At 41.6% G+C, this 16,647-nt stretch overlaps 1 protein-coding gene and 1 long non-coding RNA gene across 5 annotated transcripts in view; one reads left to right on the top strand and one right to left on the bottom strand.

Annotated features, from left to right (window-relative positions):
• Window positions 1-952: 952 nt before the first annotated feature.
• Window positions 953-16,647, bottom strand: part of PUS7 (pseudouridine synthase 7) — a 61,087-nt gene continuing 45,392 nt past the window's right edge. For both annotated transcript variants that reach the window (XM_082691901.1, XM_082691900.1), the window contains exons 10-16: window positions 10,903-10,964; window positions 9,728-9,888; window positions 8,662-8,788; window positions 6,964-7,065; window positions 4,722-4,851; window positions 3,296-3,387; window positions 953-2,048 (exon numbers count right to left, since the gene is read on the bottom strand). In XM_082691901.1, coding sequence (XP_082548027.1) covers window positions 1,912-2,048; window positions 3,296-3,387; window positions 4,722-4,851; window positions 6,964-7,065; window positions 8,662-8,788; window positions 9,728-9,888; window positions 10,903-10,964 — 811 coding nt within the window. In that variant the 3' untranslated portion in view covers window positions 953-1,911. The remainder of the gene's footprint in view (window positions 2,049-3,295; window positions 3,388-4,721; window positions 4,852-6,963; window positions 7,066-8,661; window positions 8,789-9,727; window positions 9,889-10,902; window positions 10,965-16,647) is intronic.
• LOC309844746 overlaps window positions 13,056-16,647 on the top strand; it is a 29,538-nt gene continuing 25,946 nt past the window's right edge. For 2 of the 3 annotated variants that reach the window (XR_014300869.1, XR_014300870.1), the window contains exon 1: window positions 13,056-13,131. This is a non-coding gene — a long non-coding RNA (uncharacterized lncRNA). Of the gene's footprint in view, window positions 13,132-13,159; window positions 13,361-16,647 lie in introns of those variants that run through there. The other variant, XR_014300871.1, reaches the window with a different exon arrangement.

Here is a 16,647-nt window from a genome sequence, read left to right on the forward strand (position 1 = left end):
TTATTATTTCTTTTAGGCAAAAACTGAGAACACAAGGTATATGTACATGGAGGACGAGCCTCACAGAAATGTCTCCCCTTTGTTAACAGCAACAAAATGTCCTGACGTCGAAGCTAAGGCAATGATTTATTCCAAGCTGGCAAATCCCGGGGTTAGATGGGCGGTCCCCGAGTCTCAAGGTGGCACGAAGACTCAGCCTTGAATCCTCTCTTGCCCAGGGGTGTTTACGAGGAAACACACACAAGCTGGCAGGGGGCTAATGCAGTGGGCAAACGAACTCATGCCACAGGGCTGTAAGTATTCCCCGGATGAAGACCACGTTTCTAAGTTTAGCCTCCCCACCCCCAGTAATGTAAATTTATAAATGCAGAGCTACTGGAGGCATCTGCATTAGGCAGTTAGGTCCCCTTCGAGAGCCCTTTTTCACTCATCAGTCTGACGAAGGAAAGTAACTTGCTAGCACTGGAAAGCACCAACAGTCCAACGTATATTTAACAAATTGGGCTTCTATAGGCCAGAAGATTCTGTTGAAACTAGCCAGCTGAGAGGGTTCTTTCCCATGAGCTCTCTAATCCTTTTTCACCTCTGCACTGTAATGGATGCCATTAACACACAAGGGCTGAAAATCAGTTCTCAGTCTTCCACAGGGCATGTTCCTGGTAGGGAAGCTCTTCTCCATTGCTCTCTCCAGAAAGCGCGCAGGGAAGCAAGTGAGGGATGCTACGGGAAGAATAACCCTGAATCCAGTCCAACTGGTCCAACCACCGTAGAGCCTGACACGCAACTAGGGTATCCTCGTGATATCTTCACACCCACGCAGGACACCTCTTTGTGTGGACACCATCTCTGAGGACCCCTCATTCACTTCGTTCCTTGCCCTCAGTCTGGGCCAAGGTTCTCATTCGCGCTCAGTTTTAGAGAATTTATTTGATTAATATATAACTAGTAGAAATGAGTTTTAAAAAATATTTATTATATTTTGTTCTAGAAATGGTAGAAAATAAAAATCGGTGCACTGATGTCACACACACCCTTGGCAAGGCCCGTGTAGCCTCTCACGCCAGAGACAAGTCTCACACAATGCCAGAAACGTAAACACCTACGCGGCAGGTGACAGAGGCCGATGCTGCTGATTGGAGGAGCCCTTGTGAAGGTTTAAAGTTTTCTTCTCTGCTGTCACTCATTTTGGGGCAAATAACCAGTCCAGTGTAAGGAGTTCTGAACATAAAAGGCACCTAGAGTAAAAATCAGACCTTGACTAATAAAAATAGCTGCATGTGTTTACCTTGAGGAAAAAAAGCCCTATCAACCCAACCTTCCGCAAGGCGATGAGAAAATAAACGCAAAGCTATAGCAATTGAAAGGTCTCTCAGCACTTGCCTCAACCTGGTGCAGGAGTGAGATGATGACACAGTCACGTGTGCGTCTATAGACATGGCGATGTTTTATCATCATTTCAATAAGCACGAGTACTGTACTTGTAGTAATAGGTGGGTGGGGGGTGCTACTCAAGATTTGTTGCCTTTTCTCTTAAAATGCATCACTGAGTACTCCATTCATGGATACATTAAAAGTTCATTTCCATTAAGAATGTAGCAAAAACCTAAAACTGCAACTTTAAACCAAAGTCCTTTTAAAATTATTATAAAGCCAGGAAAGCTGACATTTTACTATGATTTAAGCACCTGAAATATATTCTGATCAATTTATATCCTCTGAGCTAGAATTAGGATCCTCAGGATTTGTATATGTGTACAAATACTGCAAATTAAGCTAATAAAAACCTGAAAAAATACAAATAATCTTTAACTACAAAGATCTAACGTACACCTATGGGTCTGTACTAAGAGAAAAAGGAACAGGGAGCTGGCGAACATTCGTGCGCATCTTCTAACCCTGGGGGAGAAGGACTCAGCGGAGCCAGGTGGTATTCAGCTGGGTCTGGTTCTTGATGCTGGTATCCATTTTTAGCACTTCGCGAATGGCCATGGTAGCGTAGGTAGAGGGAGGGAGAGAAAAATCCATCTTCAGAGCTCTGTATTTGCCTTCTGCCAGGCAAGAGAGAAGAGAACAGTCAGAAAAGGCAGGCAGCGGCAGACAGACCGGGGCGAGTCCTAGCGTCTGTACAGAAAGAAAACCACCTCACTCCTTGCCTCAGGCGCTACTTCCCGTGGGGCCTCCGAGAATAAACGTGGAAGTGAGATCTGGCAGTATGGGATCCAGCTGAATCCCTATGGTGATTCTACCTGGAACCTTCATAAAAAGGGCAGGCGACACAAAAGCAGTAGGGTGGAAACAGACAAAGGAATGGTGGCAAAACTTTGACGATGACAAGGCAAATTTCATGTGCTAGACTCCGTTCCTGGACTTTCACTCACCTGTGTTAACTTGGGGGGATGTGGGGGGGTGGTGGAGGAAATATTCGATCACCTAACACCACAACCTTCTGTAACGTTCCTTCATTCTCAGCAAAATCTACCGTTTTAATTATTAAAGTATAACCATGAAACTAAGATGACAAAACACAAAATAGAAGTCACTGAGCTGGTAGAAGGTGGTGATGATTTTTTTTTTTTTTTAAAGATTTTTTTTTTTTTTTTTAAATTTATTTAGTCAGAGAGAGAGAGCGAGAGCGAGCACAGGCAGACAGAGTGGCAGACAGAGTCAGAGGGAGAAGCAGGCTCCCCGTGGAGCAAGGAGCCCGATGTGGGACTCAATCCCAGGACGCCGGGATCATGACCTGAGCCGAAGGCAGCTGCTTAACCAACTGAGCCACCCAGGCATCCCAAAGGTGGTGATGATTTTAAGAGGTGTTTTTTTTTATTTCTTTTCAAAGGCTTTATTCATTTATTTGAGAGAGACAGACAGAGACAGAGCACAAGGAGGGTTAGCAGCAGGCGGAGGGAGGAGCAGATTCCCAGCCGAGCAGGGAGACCAACTTGGGGCTCGATCCCTGGACCCTGGGATCATGACCCGAGCCAAAGGCAGACACTTAACTGAGCCACCCCAGATGCCCCAAGAATTTTTGTTTTGTTTTTTAAAGATTTTATTTATTTGACAGAGAAAGAGAGAGAGAGAGAGAGAAAGAGTACAAGCAAGGGGAGGGGTAGGCAGAGGGAGAAGCAGGGAGCCCAATGTGGGGCTCGAACCCAGGACACTGAGATCATGACCTGAACCAAAGGCAGATGCTTAACCTACTGAACCACCTAAGTGCCCCCCAACAGTTTTTTCTTTATGTTTTGGATTGGGAAAACATTTCACAATTGACACAGAACTGACGGCTGAGTAAACTTACCAGAAGCAAACACTGGTGGTGGTTTCCCTTCCAGGTTGTCCACATCTGTGTTGAAGAGTGGGATTTTAGGATCATCGTATGCAACGACTTCCCTTCAAAACAGAAAGGAAGAGAAGTGTGAATGTGCACTGCCATAAATGGTTATTAAGTTGCTCATTGCCATTTGCTTAGAAAGAAAAACACATAGGCCTGCTGGAAATAATTCTGGGTGGAACTACTCGTTAACAGGACAGGACCAGATCTTTCATGAGTATTGCCTTTACATCACTATACGGTAAGGTGACAAAGGATGCCAGCCTCTGTAAAAACAAAAAAACAAAAAACAAAAAAACCCCCACAATATATTTCCTTGGGACAGAAATTCTTTTTATATGTAACTGATAAGTAGTAAACTTCACTTTGCACAGATGTGAAATGAATTAATAATGGCATTTATGTTTTCTCCAGAGTGGTTTTCACCACTAACACTGTAGTTACTCAGAGGAACTGTTCTCTGGAGTGGGGAGGACCAAGTCCAACCCTGCCAACCTTACCCCACAACCCAGGAAGAGAGAAGGAGATGGAGAGAGGAAAGAGAACTTTCTGGCAATGGACAACTAACTCAAGATCCAATTTTAAAAATTATCAAATAAAGTTTTGGTTCACATTAGGTACTGAAATATTTTAAATGAGTTAATACATATATACTTTTTTCTCTTTAGAAACTGTTATTAAAACAAACAGATCAGTGTTTGGAACTCACAGCTAATTCTTTTTTTTTTTTTTTTTAAAGATTTTATTTATTTATTAGACAGAGATCACAAGTAGGCAGAGAGGCAGGCAGAGAGAGAGGGAAGCAGGCTCCCTGCCGAGCAGAGAGCCCGATGTGGCACTCGATCCCAGGACCCTGAGATCACGACCTGAGCCGAAGGCAGTGGTTTAACCCACTGAGCCACCCAGGTGCCCCTCACAGCTAATTCTGAATAAAGGTAGCTTGTTCAGCAATAGCTCTGTAAGCAAATCTCAATGTTTAAAAGATTTCTTTCTTTTTATTTGGGAGGAGGGGAGGAGCCTCAAGCAGACTCTGGAGCCAGACGCAAGGCTCAATGTCACCACCCTGAGATCATGACCTGAGCTAAAATCGAGCTGAATGCTTAACTGAGCCACCTAGGTGCCCCAACAAATCTCAATTTTTTATTAATAGGGAAAAGTTTATTCTCTGCACATTTCTTCAATAATTTAGCAAGGTCAATAAAATGTAAACTTTAACACTTTCACTCATTTGTTTTCTGATGACTTGAAAAATCCCAAGTAATAGCAATAATAATAGTAATAATAGCAAATAGCACTTCTACACCAGATTGTAAATGATGGAAAATACACAGGAGATGCAAAAGCTTTCAGTCTCACATAATTCAGTTCTGTATCATTCCAGACGATCACTCACCAACTGACATTCTGAGGACGAATAATGATCTTTCGGTAGGCCCCTGATAAGGAATAATCTCTAATTTTGTGTCTCATGTTGTCAATATCCAGATTGTCTGCTGTGAGCATTTCCCTGTAGGCTTCGCTGACTATAAAATACAAAAAGTTAGTTGGAATGCAGCATGCCAGCAAGCTATCTTCAGTTAGACTATGAAGAGAGTAACATGTACATTCAGTTAGATCGTCCTAACAAAATCAGATATTCCTCTAATGTATAATCCAGCCTGTCTTGACAAAACCAAAATCCCTCTAATGTATAATCCAGCCTGTCCTCTGGAATCAAAATTTAGGGACTTACTCCCACAAGTAGGAGTCTGCAGCTTAGTTTGGACCAACTTGTAAGTTATCTCTTACGAGCAGCCACAGTATCTGGGGCATAGGTTCTTAAGCTAACTACAAGAGCATTTCCTCCGAAGTTGTTAACCTACAATTTATACATGCTTAGAGCTGGAAGAGACCACGCACATGGCCTCAGACTCTTTCTAGAAGAAGGCAGATATAAATTATATATATACGAGACCTGGGAAAACCATCTGGGCTCAGACTCACACCTGATGTGGGAATATCCAAAAGAGGCCGTCATTCAGCCTTGCTTGCATGTGGCCAGTTACTGGTCACCACTTTCTTGTGAGAAACACAATTGTTAGAAAGTCCCTTATTCCGGACTGTAATCTGTCTTCTTAGAACTTCCGCTGACTGCTTTGGAACATAGCGGATTCACTGCCCTCATGTACTCACGAGTACTCACGTACTCACGAGTACTGGCCCTTTAAGCCGTTTCTTCTCTAGGTCATACACCTGTTCCTTCAACTGTCCCTCCTCTGCTGTTTCTGTACTCCTCACAAAACACTCAATCGGCCTCAGAGTAGCAGTCTGAGGCTATTAAGAACTCCAGATACTTTATGTAGACTACTATCAAACTAGGCCTTTACAAAAACACTATCTACATTAAACCCTATTCAATACCTTCGGCAGCTCTTTTCAAAAAACTTATTTTTCATACAATTAGTATTAACCATTCTGGGTAAAAGAATCTGCAAACATGATAAACAGGTTTCTTGATTCAAGTTATTCATAAAAAATGCTGGGTAGACCAGCGTGAAGGAAAGACTCCCTCACAACACACCCATGAGACAACAGGGATCCCTACACTGAGCACAGCTGGCCGCCGTGTGCGTGTGTGTTACCCATCCATCCATGTGCCTGACCTGCCGGCCATGCAGTCTGTGAGCCCCTGTCCTGGCCACAAGGTTTCCATGAATGGCCTGGTCAAAGGCTGTGCTGAATTTATGTCTTAACTGGCATTAGCCCATAATTCTGATCCTGAGAGGTACAAGAAAGAAGAAAAGAACGCTCACTTTTTCTTTCTTGGAAAGAGAGCAAGTGTGGGTCTGAGCATCTTAAGTGCTTTCCTTCTCGCTAGTTCCCAGTGTCAGTGTGTCCTCAGGGCCTCGCTGCAATGTCAGGCTAGGCAGACCACTCCCCGCTCCCTCCCTCCCTCGTCTCCCCAGTCCTTCTCTCCTCCTTGTTTCTATTCTTGCCCCTCAGCAAAGTCAGCCTCGGAAGTATCAGGAGCACAGCAGTTTGACTGTGTCAACCAACATGGAAATGGCAGATAACTAACTTTTTTAAGTATCTGCATTATCAAAGAAGGGTGTTAATTTTTTTTTTAAGATTTTATTTATTTATTTGGCAGAGATCACAAGTAGGCAGAGGCAGGCAGAGAGAGAGGAGGAAGCAGGCTCCCAGCTGAGCAGAGAGCCCGATGCGGGGCTCGATCCCAGGACCTTGGGATCGTGACCTGAGCCGAAGGCAGAGGCTTTAACCCACTGAGCCACCCAGGTGCCCTCTGATGGAAATCAAAGTTCTAAAATTCTATTTCAAGTACTGATTACTTTTCCCTCCTCTCTCTACTCTTCACAGCCAATGGCTTAGATATGTCAAACTTTGTTTGGACTGTTTTCCCCAAATAGGGAACTTACTTTTTTTTTTTTTTTTTTTTAAAGATTTTATTTTTTTATTTGACAGAGAGAGATCACAAGTAGGCAGAGAGGCAGGCAGAGAGAGAGAGGAGGAAGCAGGCTCCCTGTGGAGCAGAGAGCCTGATGCGGGACTCGATCCCAGGACCCTGAGATCATGACCTGAGCCGAAGGCAGTGGCTTAACCCACTGAGCCACCCAGGCGCCCCGTAGGGAACTTACTTTTATGCTTTGGGTAGATAACATCAAAACCTGGCAAGGGCATTACCACATCATGGATGGAGTAATTATTAACATCTTCTTCATCGATGTAGGTAGCTGTAGCTGCAAATTCACAAAGAGAAATTGAGAAAAATAGTGAAAATAGGTAATATTTTCATGAGCCTGAGCTTCTAAAATTATACATATCTAAGAAGTCAGAAGGGCAAGCTGACATGGCTGAGTGGCCTACAAAACTTAAGAAATGAAGTTAGAGATCTTTGTCTTTTCTGCTTTACCCAAGAAATAAAAACCATGGACTGAGAATAAGTGGGAAGCCAAAAAAAAAATGTATTTCTCAGCTGCACCCTCAATTTTTAGAATGTTTGCATTAAATGATTAGCTCCTTTATAAATACTATAAAATACCATCTAGAATTCTATCACCAATGGATGCATTTTGCTAAGAGAATAATTTTAAAAAATCCATCTGCATTTAGAGAATGAAATGTAATGGCACATGGGACATCAAAATACACTGGATGTAATCAACACTAAATGAGGTTAAATACTATTAATTTAGGATAATTAACATTTCTCAACAGAAACCTGGATCTCTCAGGCATACATGCAGACGAGCAGGCTATGTCTGCAGACAGTAGAAGGACAGGTGTGTAGGCCAGAAGGAAGTGGACTGTGGAAACAGGCAGATCTTGATTCTGAATCCCTGCCTTTTCTTTCTTTCTTTTTTTTTTTTTTAAAGATTTTATTTATTTATTTGACAGACAGAGATCACAAGTAGGCAGAAAGGGTGGGGGAAGCAGGCTCCCTGTTGAGCAGAAAGCCCGATGTGGGGCTCGATCCCAGGACCCTGAGATCATGATCCAAGCCAAAGGCAGAGGCGCCCCCGCTTTTCTTTCTTTAACCAGCCGTGGAACCCTGTGAACCTCGTCTGAAGAACAGAGAGAATACTTCACAGCATACTATGAACTTTAAACCAGAAAATGCAGACAAAGGGCTTAGCACAGGGCCTGGCCCGTGGTGGGAGGGCTCGGCATCAGAGGGGATCATCTGTGTGTCTTATGAATGCTGTGGGCACAGGGTATGCACTAAATGTCTGTTATATCATGGCCGGTATGTAAAGCAGGCTCCAGCTCAGTGTTGACTTAAAGAAACTCTTTGAAATTGGCAGACAACAGCTGAGAGGCCGAGGTATATCCACAAGTAGAGAGGAGTATTTTCAAGACCCAGATTACAGTTTGGAAAAAGATTTAAGGCAACACTGAATCCAAATCTTATTCTAGCTGAGAAAATGAAGGCCCAGAGACCCAGAGAGAGTTAGGTACTTTTTCAAATTGGAGATTATTCCTTTGACAGAAAGAGAGACAGAGCACAAGCAGGGGGAGTGGCAGGCAGAGGGAGAGAGAGAAGCAGACTCCCCACTGAGCCGGGAGCCCGATACAGGGCTCGATCCCAGGACTGCAGGATCATGACCTGAGCCAAAGGCAGACACTTAACAAACTGAGCCACCCAGGGGCCCCTAACTAGATATATATTTTCATTAAAGACACAGGTCCAAACCGTTCAACCCAAGTTTGCAACGTCTTTCCATTTCAACCTTACCAGACATCTCTCTCTCTCTTTAGTGGCCAGGTTGCATTTTAAGCACTAGTGTTAAACAGCTAAGCCTAGTTGCATGGAATGAGAATATCTGCCTTTTTACCTCCTTTGAGAACAAGGTCTCCTGGAACAGGCTTCAGTCCATACTCTTCTATTCTCTTGCTTACCATATTATTCCACACATAGCTTTGATAGCTATGAATATACATCAGGCGATTATTTCTTGGTATCTGGAAGGAAGAAAAAAATGGGCAAGGAAAAAAAAATACACATTCTGAGTATTAGAAATACTGTACTTTCCAAGACATCTCATTGGTTTAGTGGTGACCCTAGGGTAAGCAGCTCATACGCTGAATGGGTAGAAACTGAGTGACGCACAGCAACCAGTGTGAGGGACAGAGCCCCTGTGCCTACGGGTGCTCAGTCGCTCTGACTTCAGCAGCTGCCAGGCATTCATGCAGTGAAGGCAACTCCGGGAGACCCTATACCCTGATTCAAAGACACAGCACTCTGACTGCAGAGATTGACATGTCATTTACAGAGCAGACCAGGCATCCTTCCTGATTAATTCCATGGAAGGAGAAAACCTAAAGGACTGAACGGACAACTAATTTAATGCAGCAAAAACGCTGTTTTGTTTCCCTGGGGAAGAGTAGATAAGACAGAAGGTGAAGAGTTAAACTTCAGTCTCTTCTGGGTTACAGGTATCCGAATGCTAGCAAAGGCCACGCGTGCCAAGACGGGACCCACTGCTGAACCACCACGAAGAAACCAAACTAAAATGTGATCATTTAGACCACTCCTCGTGCAGCTTCTTTGGCAGGTCAGAGGGCTGAACCTGGAGAATGACCAAGAAACGAACTCTAACATGGTCTGTGAATTTCTGAAGTACCAAAATGGCTAATTTTAATTTTCTCGTGGATAGTATCTTCCACTTCAATGCTCTCCTCATGCCCTCCATGTTAATAGTTACTGCCAACATTTCCTTCACCCACCCTCCGCCCCCATCACCGTTCAGGGCACAAACAAGGATCACTCTGGTCAGAGATCACCAAAGGATCCTTATTTACCTTCTGCTCTCTCAAAATTTAGTAAAATATTTAAAGAAAAAATTTAAAAAGCATTAAGCCACCTCAAGTCATTCGCCTGACTTCACAAATAGGACTCACTATGCCAAACGCAGAGACTATATTCTTCATTCCATATTTTGAAAGTCCTCGAAGCAGCTGCCCTTCCACACACCTTTTGACAGGAAGTTTTCTGAGGGCAGCGGCTGGGTCTTTGGTCTTTGCCCACTCTTCTCTGCACTTAACCAAGTAGCCCTTTTCAGCTGGGAGGGAAGAAAAGCTGTGATTAAAATAAATTATTGACAGGCAGGTTTCCGTAACTTAATGTGCTGCTGAGAGAACACAAAATGAGAAATGGCTCTCTGTGCTTCAGGTACTCTGAACAGCTTCTGCTCACCTGAGAACCGCCACCAGAACGTGACAAGGCAGGACAGGCAGAGTGCTCTGTCCACCTTCTGCCACCCCAGAATTTAAACACCATTACTGTTCCATGACAATGGCTGAGTCACAAGACAAAACCCAGGTAGTCCTTTCTTCCTTCTCCTTCTCTACTGGGTGGGCAAATTTAAGAGGCCACTCTCCTTAAAATTAGACAACTTTATCTCTTTTAATTTGGAAACGATTATCCAAAGGGCATACCTGTTTTGATAACTTGTACAGGTTTTTCCTTTTTTTTTTTTTTTTTTAAAGAGGCACTATGCCCAGTACAGAGCCTAAAGTGGAGCTCCAACTCAGGACCCTGAGATCAAGAACTGCGCTGAAATCAAAAGTCAGACCCTTAACTGACTGAGCCACCTAGGCGCCCTTGTACAGAAGCACTGAAATCTTTTTTTCATACAGTATGAATGTAGAGGTACTTTCTGGGAAGTTCCTGACAAACTCTTTAAACTAAAAATCCTCAACATTTTTTGGCCCAGTTTTTACATTCTATCACACTATGCTTAAAAATTAACTACAAGTGAAATGTGCCTGCATTCCTGAATGTTCAGAGATTTAACAGAGCACAGGGAAAAGGAAATACATGTATTCATTTATGAATGAATAAATTACATGAGCTAAACTGCTGAAAACAGGATATGTTATAAATCTCACATCTATATATATATACACACAGAATTTATGAAAAGTGAACCATCTTTTTATTTTACTATAAAAACAATCTTGAAAATTCTGAAATAACGACCCCCAGTAAGCACACATACTTTTTATTCAAAGCAATTCCACAAATACTTAACAAAATATTCTATTTCTTTCATTAACATGAATTTTATTCATACCTCCAGAACGGGGTTTCAATATTAAATCCATGACTTCAGTCCAGGAATTCTGCAGGATAGCTCTAAAATTAAACATCATTTATTTTACTTAATTTTGCAGTAAGATGTATTTTATATGTCAAAATCTGTGCAGTCACAAATCATGTTAACTGTCTATATTTTTATTAAATGCAACAGTGAGCTGGAAAACTAATATAATGATAAAGGTTTCAAACGTAAATGCCAAAAGAACTTAAAAACGAGAGAACAAAATGAAGAGCATGTTCACTCATTAACATTCAGTATCACCCTCAGTTTTAAAATGCTAACAGTATAAATACTACCAACTCATCAAGCTGTTATACAAGGTATTTTGTGTATAAATCAAAGTTAAGCCTTTCTGCACTAAAACTTATTTGAAACTTCTCAAGAAACTTCTCCCCCTTGCTAATACCTTCTTGCCTAGACAAACAGAATAAATAACACTTTATCCTTCCTTACTATTCTTGCCAAAATGGAAATACCTTTATTTTTACGGATTATAATATATGCTTCTTAAAAATTAAATAGTATGTAAGAAAGGTTACCTGTTATCTAACACTATCTAAATCAACACTTTAGAGAGTATTTTTTGTAACTTTTTTTTTAAAGATTTTATCTGAGAGCGAGTGAGCACCAGAAACTGAGAGGCAATGAGCGGTGGGGCTGGGGGGTGGACAGGGAAGACTGTGGGGGTAGAACTCACAACCCCAAGATGAAGAGTCACATGCTGACTGAACCAACCAGGTGCCTCCATGATGTTTTTGATAAATCTGTAAGCATATCCAATTTTTCCTTTAACTTTTATTCCATTATATGTTGCCATACAAAAATTCTATTTCGGGTGTCTTACCTGAATTCTTCCAGTTAAGATTTCTGGTGTTGGAGTCATGCCTAGAAGGGCCTTCCCTAGTTAAGTGCCCAAATCTTGGTTTTGGCTCAAGTCATGATCTCATGATCCCATGTCTGTGGGGCTGAGCTCCAGAGCGAGCCCCAAGTCAGGCTCCATGCTCAGTGGGGAGTCTGCTTGAGATTTTCTCCTCCTCCTCCAGCCCCCTGCCTACTCACTTTTTCCCTCTCTCTAAAACTAAAACTTTAAAAGAAGAAAGGCTTTCCCCACCAAAAGAATACCGAAATCCCTTCTACTAATTTTTGTTCTAGCTAACTGGGGTTTTTATTTTTCATATTTAAGAAACCTATATGGCATATTTTTGCATATTAAACTGTATAAAATGCTGTTTGGTGTCCAATGATAGGATCATAGCGATTTTTTATCTACTAATGTGATTAATTACATAACAGACTCTTACTGCTGGCCATCCTTAACAGTCCTGGAAGAAGCCATGCTCTATCAGTCCTTCAATATTCTCCTGGATGTCTAGACTATCCACAACACCTCCAGAGAGAGCAGAGAATGAGTTCAGGATGAGGCACTGGTCGGTCAGGTGGCATAGAAGATGTCTGTGTTCAAAAACCCGTGACCTGGCTGGCCCCTTGATTTTGTAAATAGGTTTCTTGAAAACACCTGTGCTCCTCCCTGACGCATCGTATGTGACTCCTTCCACACTGTTTTAACAGCAGAGCTGAGCACCTGCTATGAACACTCCTTGGCCCACCGAGCCCAAGACATTTACTACTTGGCCCTTCAAAGAAAAAGTCTGCCAACGCGTGGTATACTACCAAGTTTCCTAAGATGCTGCCACATACACGAAAGTTCACTACCTAGTGCTGTATGAAATATGTGCAGATTTTCATTTACAAGAGGCCATTCTATCTGGTCCTCTACACGTTAAGATGTTTCCTACTTTTCTTACGTTATCTTTCTTCCAACTTTTTTTTTAAAGATTATTTATTTATTTATTTGACAGACAGAGATCACAAGTAGGCAGAGAGAGAGGGGGAAGCAGGCTCCCCGCTGAGCAGGATCCTGAGATCAAGACCCGAGCTGAAGGCACAGGCCCAACCCACTGAGCCACCCTTTAATTGTATATAAAACACATAACATAAAACTCTTAATTTTAGCCATTTTTCAAGTGTACAGTTCTACGGCGCTGAGTGCATTCACACTGTAACCATCAGGACGACCTGCCCCTAGAACTTTCACATCTTCCTCAACTGAAACTCTGCTGTCTCTTGGCAACCACTGCTCCACTTCATGTATGAATCTATGCGAGTTTCATACTATGTATGAAACTATGCGAGTTACCTCAGGTAAGAGGATTTACACAGTTTTTGTCCTTCTGTGCCTGGCTTATATCATTCAGCATGAAAGTCTTCAAGGTCTATGCATGTTGTAGCATGTGTCAGAGTCTCTTTCCTGTCAAAGCTGAAGGATTCTCCATTGTATCGATCTAACATGTCTTGGATCCATTCACCTGTTAATGGACACTTGATTGCGTCCACCTTTCGGCTGTTGTGAATACTGCTCTTAAAAACATGGGTGAGTAGGGCGCCTGGGTGGCTCAGTGGGTTAAGCAGCTGCCTTCGGCTCGGGTCATGATCTCAGGGTCCTGGGATCTAGTCCCGCATCGGGCTCTCTGCTCAGCAGGGAGCCTGCTTCCTCCTCTCTCTCTCTGCCTGCCTCTCTGCCTACTTGTAATCTCTCTCTGTCAAATAAATAAATAAATCTTAAAAAAAAAAAAAAAAAAAAAAAAAAAACATGGGTGAGTAAATACTTGCTGAGTGTTCATGTTCAATTCTTTTGGGTAGACACTAAAAAATGGAATTGATGGATCATATGGTGATTCTACATTTGATGTTGTGAAGAATTACTGTATCATATTCCATAGCAGCAGGCCCATTTTATATTCCCATTAGTAATGCACAAGGGTTCCTATTTTCCCACATCTTCACCAAAATTTATTTAATAATGGTCTAATGGGTATAAAAAAATCATCTCATTATGGTTTTGATTTGTTCCTTAATGATTGGTAATCTTGATTGGTAATCTTTTCATTATTAGTTTATAAGTCATTTGCATTTCTTCTTTATGAAAGGTCTATTCAAGTTCTTTGTCAATTTTTAATCAAGTTGTTTTGTTATTGTTGAGTTGTAAGGAACTCTTTATGTTTTGGACATTAACCCCTCAACAGATAACCTGCAAATATTTTCTCCCATTCTGCGGACTGCTTTCTTATTCTGTTGATAGTGCCCTTTCTACACAGATATTTTTAATTTTATGGAACCCAACCTACTGTTAGATCCAAGAAATTGGCAATCAAATGTCATGAGGTTTTCCCCTAATTTTATAATTTTAGTGGTTCAGGTCTTGGATCTATTTTTAGTTAATTTTTGTGAATGGTGTGAGACAACTTGTAATGGTGTTAAGGGTCCAACTTCACTTTTTTTATGTGTATAATCCAATTTCCCCAACATAATCTGTTGAAAAGACTGTCCTCTCCCCACTGGTCTTGTTACTCTTGTCAAATATCATTTGACCATATATGCAAGAATTTATTCCACTTTAAAAAAATAATAAAAACAGCTTTACTGGGGTATAATTCATATATCCATATAATTCATCTATTTAAGTGCACAATTCAATGCTTTTGGTATAATCACAGAATTGTTGACATTACACAATCATTCTGGAACATTTTTAGCACCCCAAAAGAAATCCTACACCCATCAGCAGTCACTCTCTGCTACCCCTCCCCAAACGTAGGCAACCACTAATCAGCTTTCTGTTTCTACGTATTTGCCTATTCTGAATATTTCATATATATGAATCCTACAATATCTTGCCTTTTGTGACTAGCTTCTTTCACTTAGCATGTTTTCAAGATCCATCCATGTAGTCGGAGTCAGTACTCCATTCTTTTTTTTTTTTTTTAAGATTTTATTTATTTATTTGACAGACAGAGATCACAAGTAGGCAGAGAGGCAGGCAGAGAGAGAGAGAAGAGGAAGCAGGCTCGCTGCTGAGCAGAGAGCCCGATGTGGGACTCGATCCCGGGACCCCGAGATCATGACCTGAGCCGAAGGCAGCAGCCTAACCCACTGAGCCACCCAGGCGCCCCACTCCATTCTCTTTCATTGTTGAATAATATTCCATTGTATGGATACACCACATTTTGTTTATCCATTTATTAGTTGATGGGACATCTGGGTTGTTTCCATTCTTTTTGGCTGCTATAAACATTGGTGTAAATTTCTGTGTAAACATGTTTTCAACTCCTGAGTATACACCTAGAGTACAACAGCTAAGTTGTATGACTGAACCTTCTGGGGACTAGCCAGGCTGTTATCCAAAATGGCTGTACTGGTTTACATTTCTACCTGCAGCACGTGAGGGTTCCAATCTCTCCACATCCTCACCAACACTTGCTATCGTCTGTCTTTGTGATGTCAGCTATCATAGTGCATATGAAGTGATAGCTCACTGTGGTTCTAAACTGCTTTTCCCTGGGGCACCTGGGTGGCTCAGTGGGTTAAAGCTTCTGCCTTTGGCTCAGGTCATGATCTCAGGGTCCTGGGATCAAGCCCTGCATCGAGCTCTTGACTCGGCAGGGAGCCTGCTTCCCCTCTGTCTCAGCATGCCTCTCTACTTGTGATCTTTGTCTGTCAAATAAATAAATATATATATTTTTAAATTGCTTTTCCCTAATGATTAGTGATTCCCTAGTGATGTTGAGCATCTTTTTGTGTGCTTACTGGCCATTAGTCTATGTTCTTTAGAGAAATGTCTGCTCAGATCACTTGCCAATTTTTAGACTGTTATTTGTTTCTTTTGTCTTTATAAGGGTTCTTTAAAAACTGTGGATAAATGTCATTTTTCCATCTTTAATCTATAAACTAAGGGTGGTTTTGTTTTTCCCTTGAGAGATCCTATGATGGTAATAGGGGGCTGCTCTGAAGCTAGGAAACTGCTGGTTTGAAATTTTGAATGGACTGTATAATGACTATACTTAGGGAAAGCAATGCAATTTTTGTTCCTTTCTACACTTTTGATAAATCTGATCTTATTTTCATTAGCCATTTTACATTATCTTTGGAGTACATTTGCAGGGCCCCCTGGCTATTCTTCTGCCAAATTAATTACAAATTCAAAAACTCATACAGGGCACTTCAGTGGGTCAGTCAGTGAGAGTCTGACTCTTGGTTTTGGGTCAGGTCATGCTCTCAGGGTCATGAGACTAAGCCCTGTTAGGCTTTGCACTCAGGGCACAGTCTGCTTGAGATTCTCTCCCTCCCTTCCCCCAACTCCACTCATGCTTGTGCTCTTTCTCTCTAAAATAAGTAAAATTTTGGAAAAAAAAAAAAAAAGCTGATATAGCCTGGGGCATCTGGCTGGCTTGTCAGTGGAGTGTACAACTCTTGATTTCGAGATCATGAATTTAAGCACCAAGTCAGGCATGGAACCTACTTAAAAAATAAATGCTATTTAAAACAAAACAAAAGGCTGATACAGCCTTCCCTTAAATATTCTGTCCCATGATACAATTAATATCTTCACTATCTTTATCAATGTCCTCTGACCATTTAGCAAAATTGAAAACATGATCATTTACTATCTAATAATAATGATATTTAGTGACTTTAGTTTTCTTTCCGGTAAATATTCTTTCTCTGCTTGATATGCTTTAGCTTTAAAATACTACTTTCTGCTTATTGAGCACCTACTATATCCTAGACACAGCAATAGGGGATGCATAAATATCACATCACTTCATGATCTCCATTTAACAGATGGGTAATCTGAGGCTCAGAACTGCCTGAGTTTTTAAT

Source organism: Mustela nivalis (assembly GCF_964662115.1).
Source record: "Mustela nivalis genome assembly, chromosome: 12".
Classification (NCBI taxonomy): domain Eukaryota; kingdom Metazoa; phylum Chordata; class Mammalia; order Carnivora; family Mustelidae; genus Mustela; species Mustela nivalis.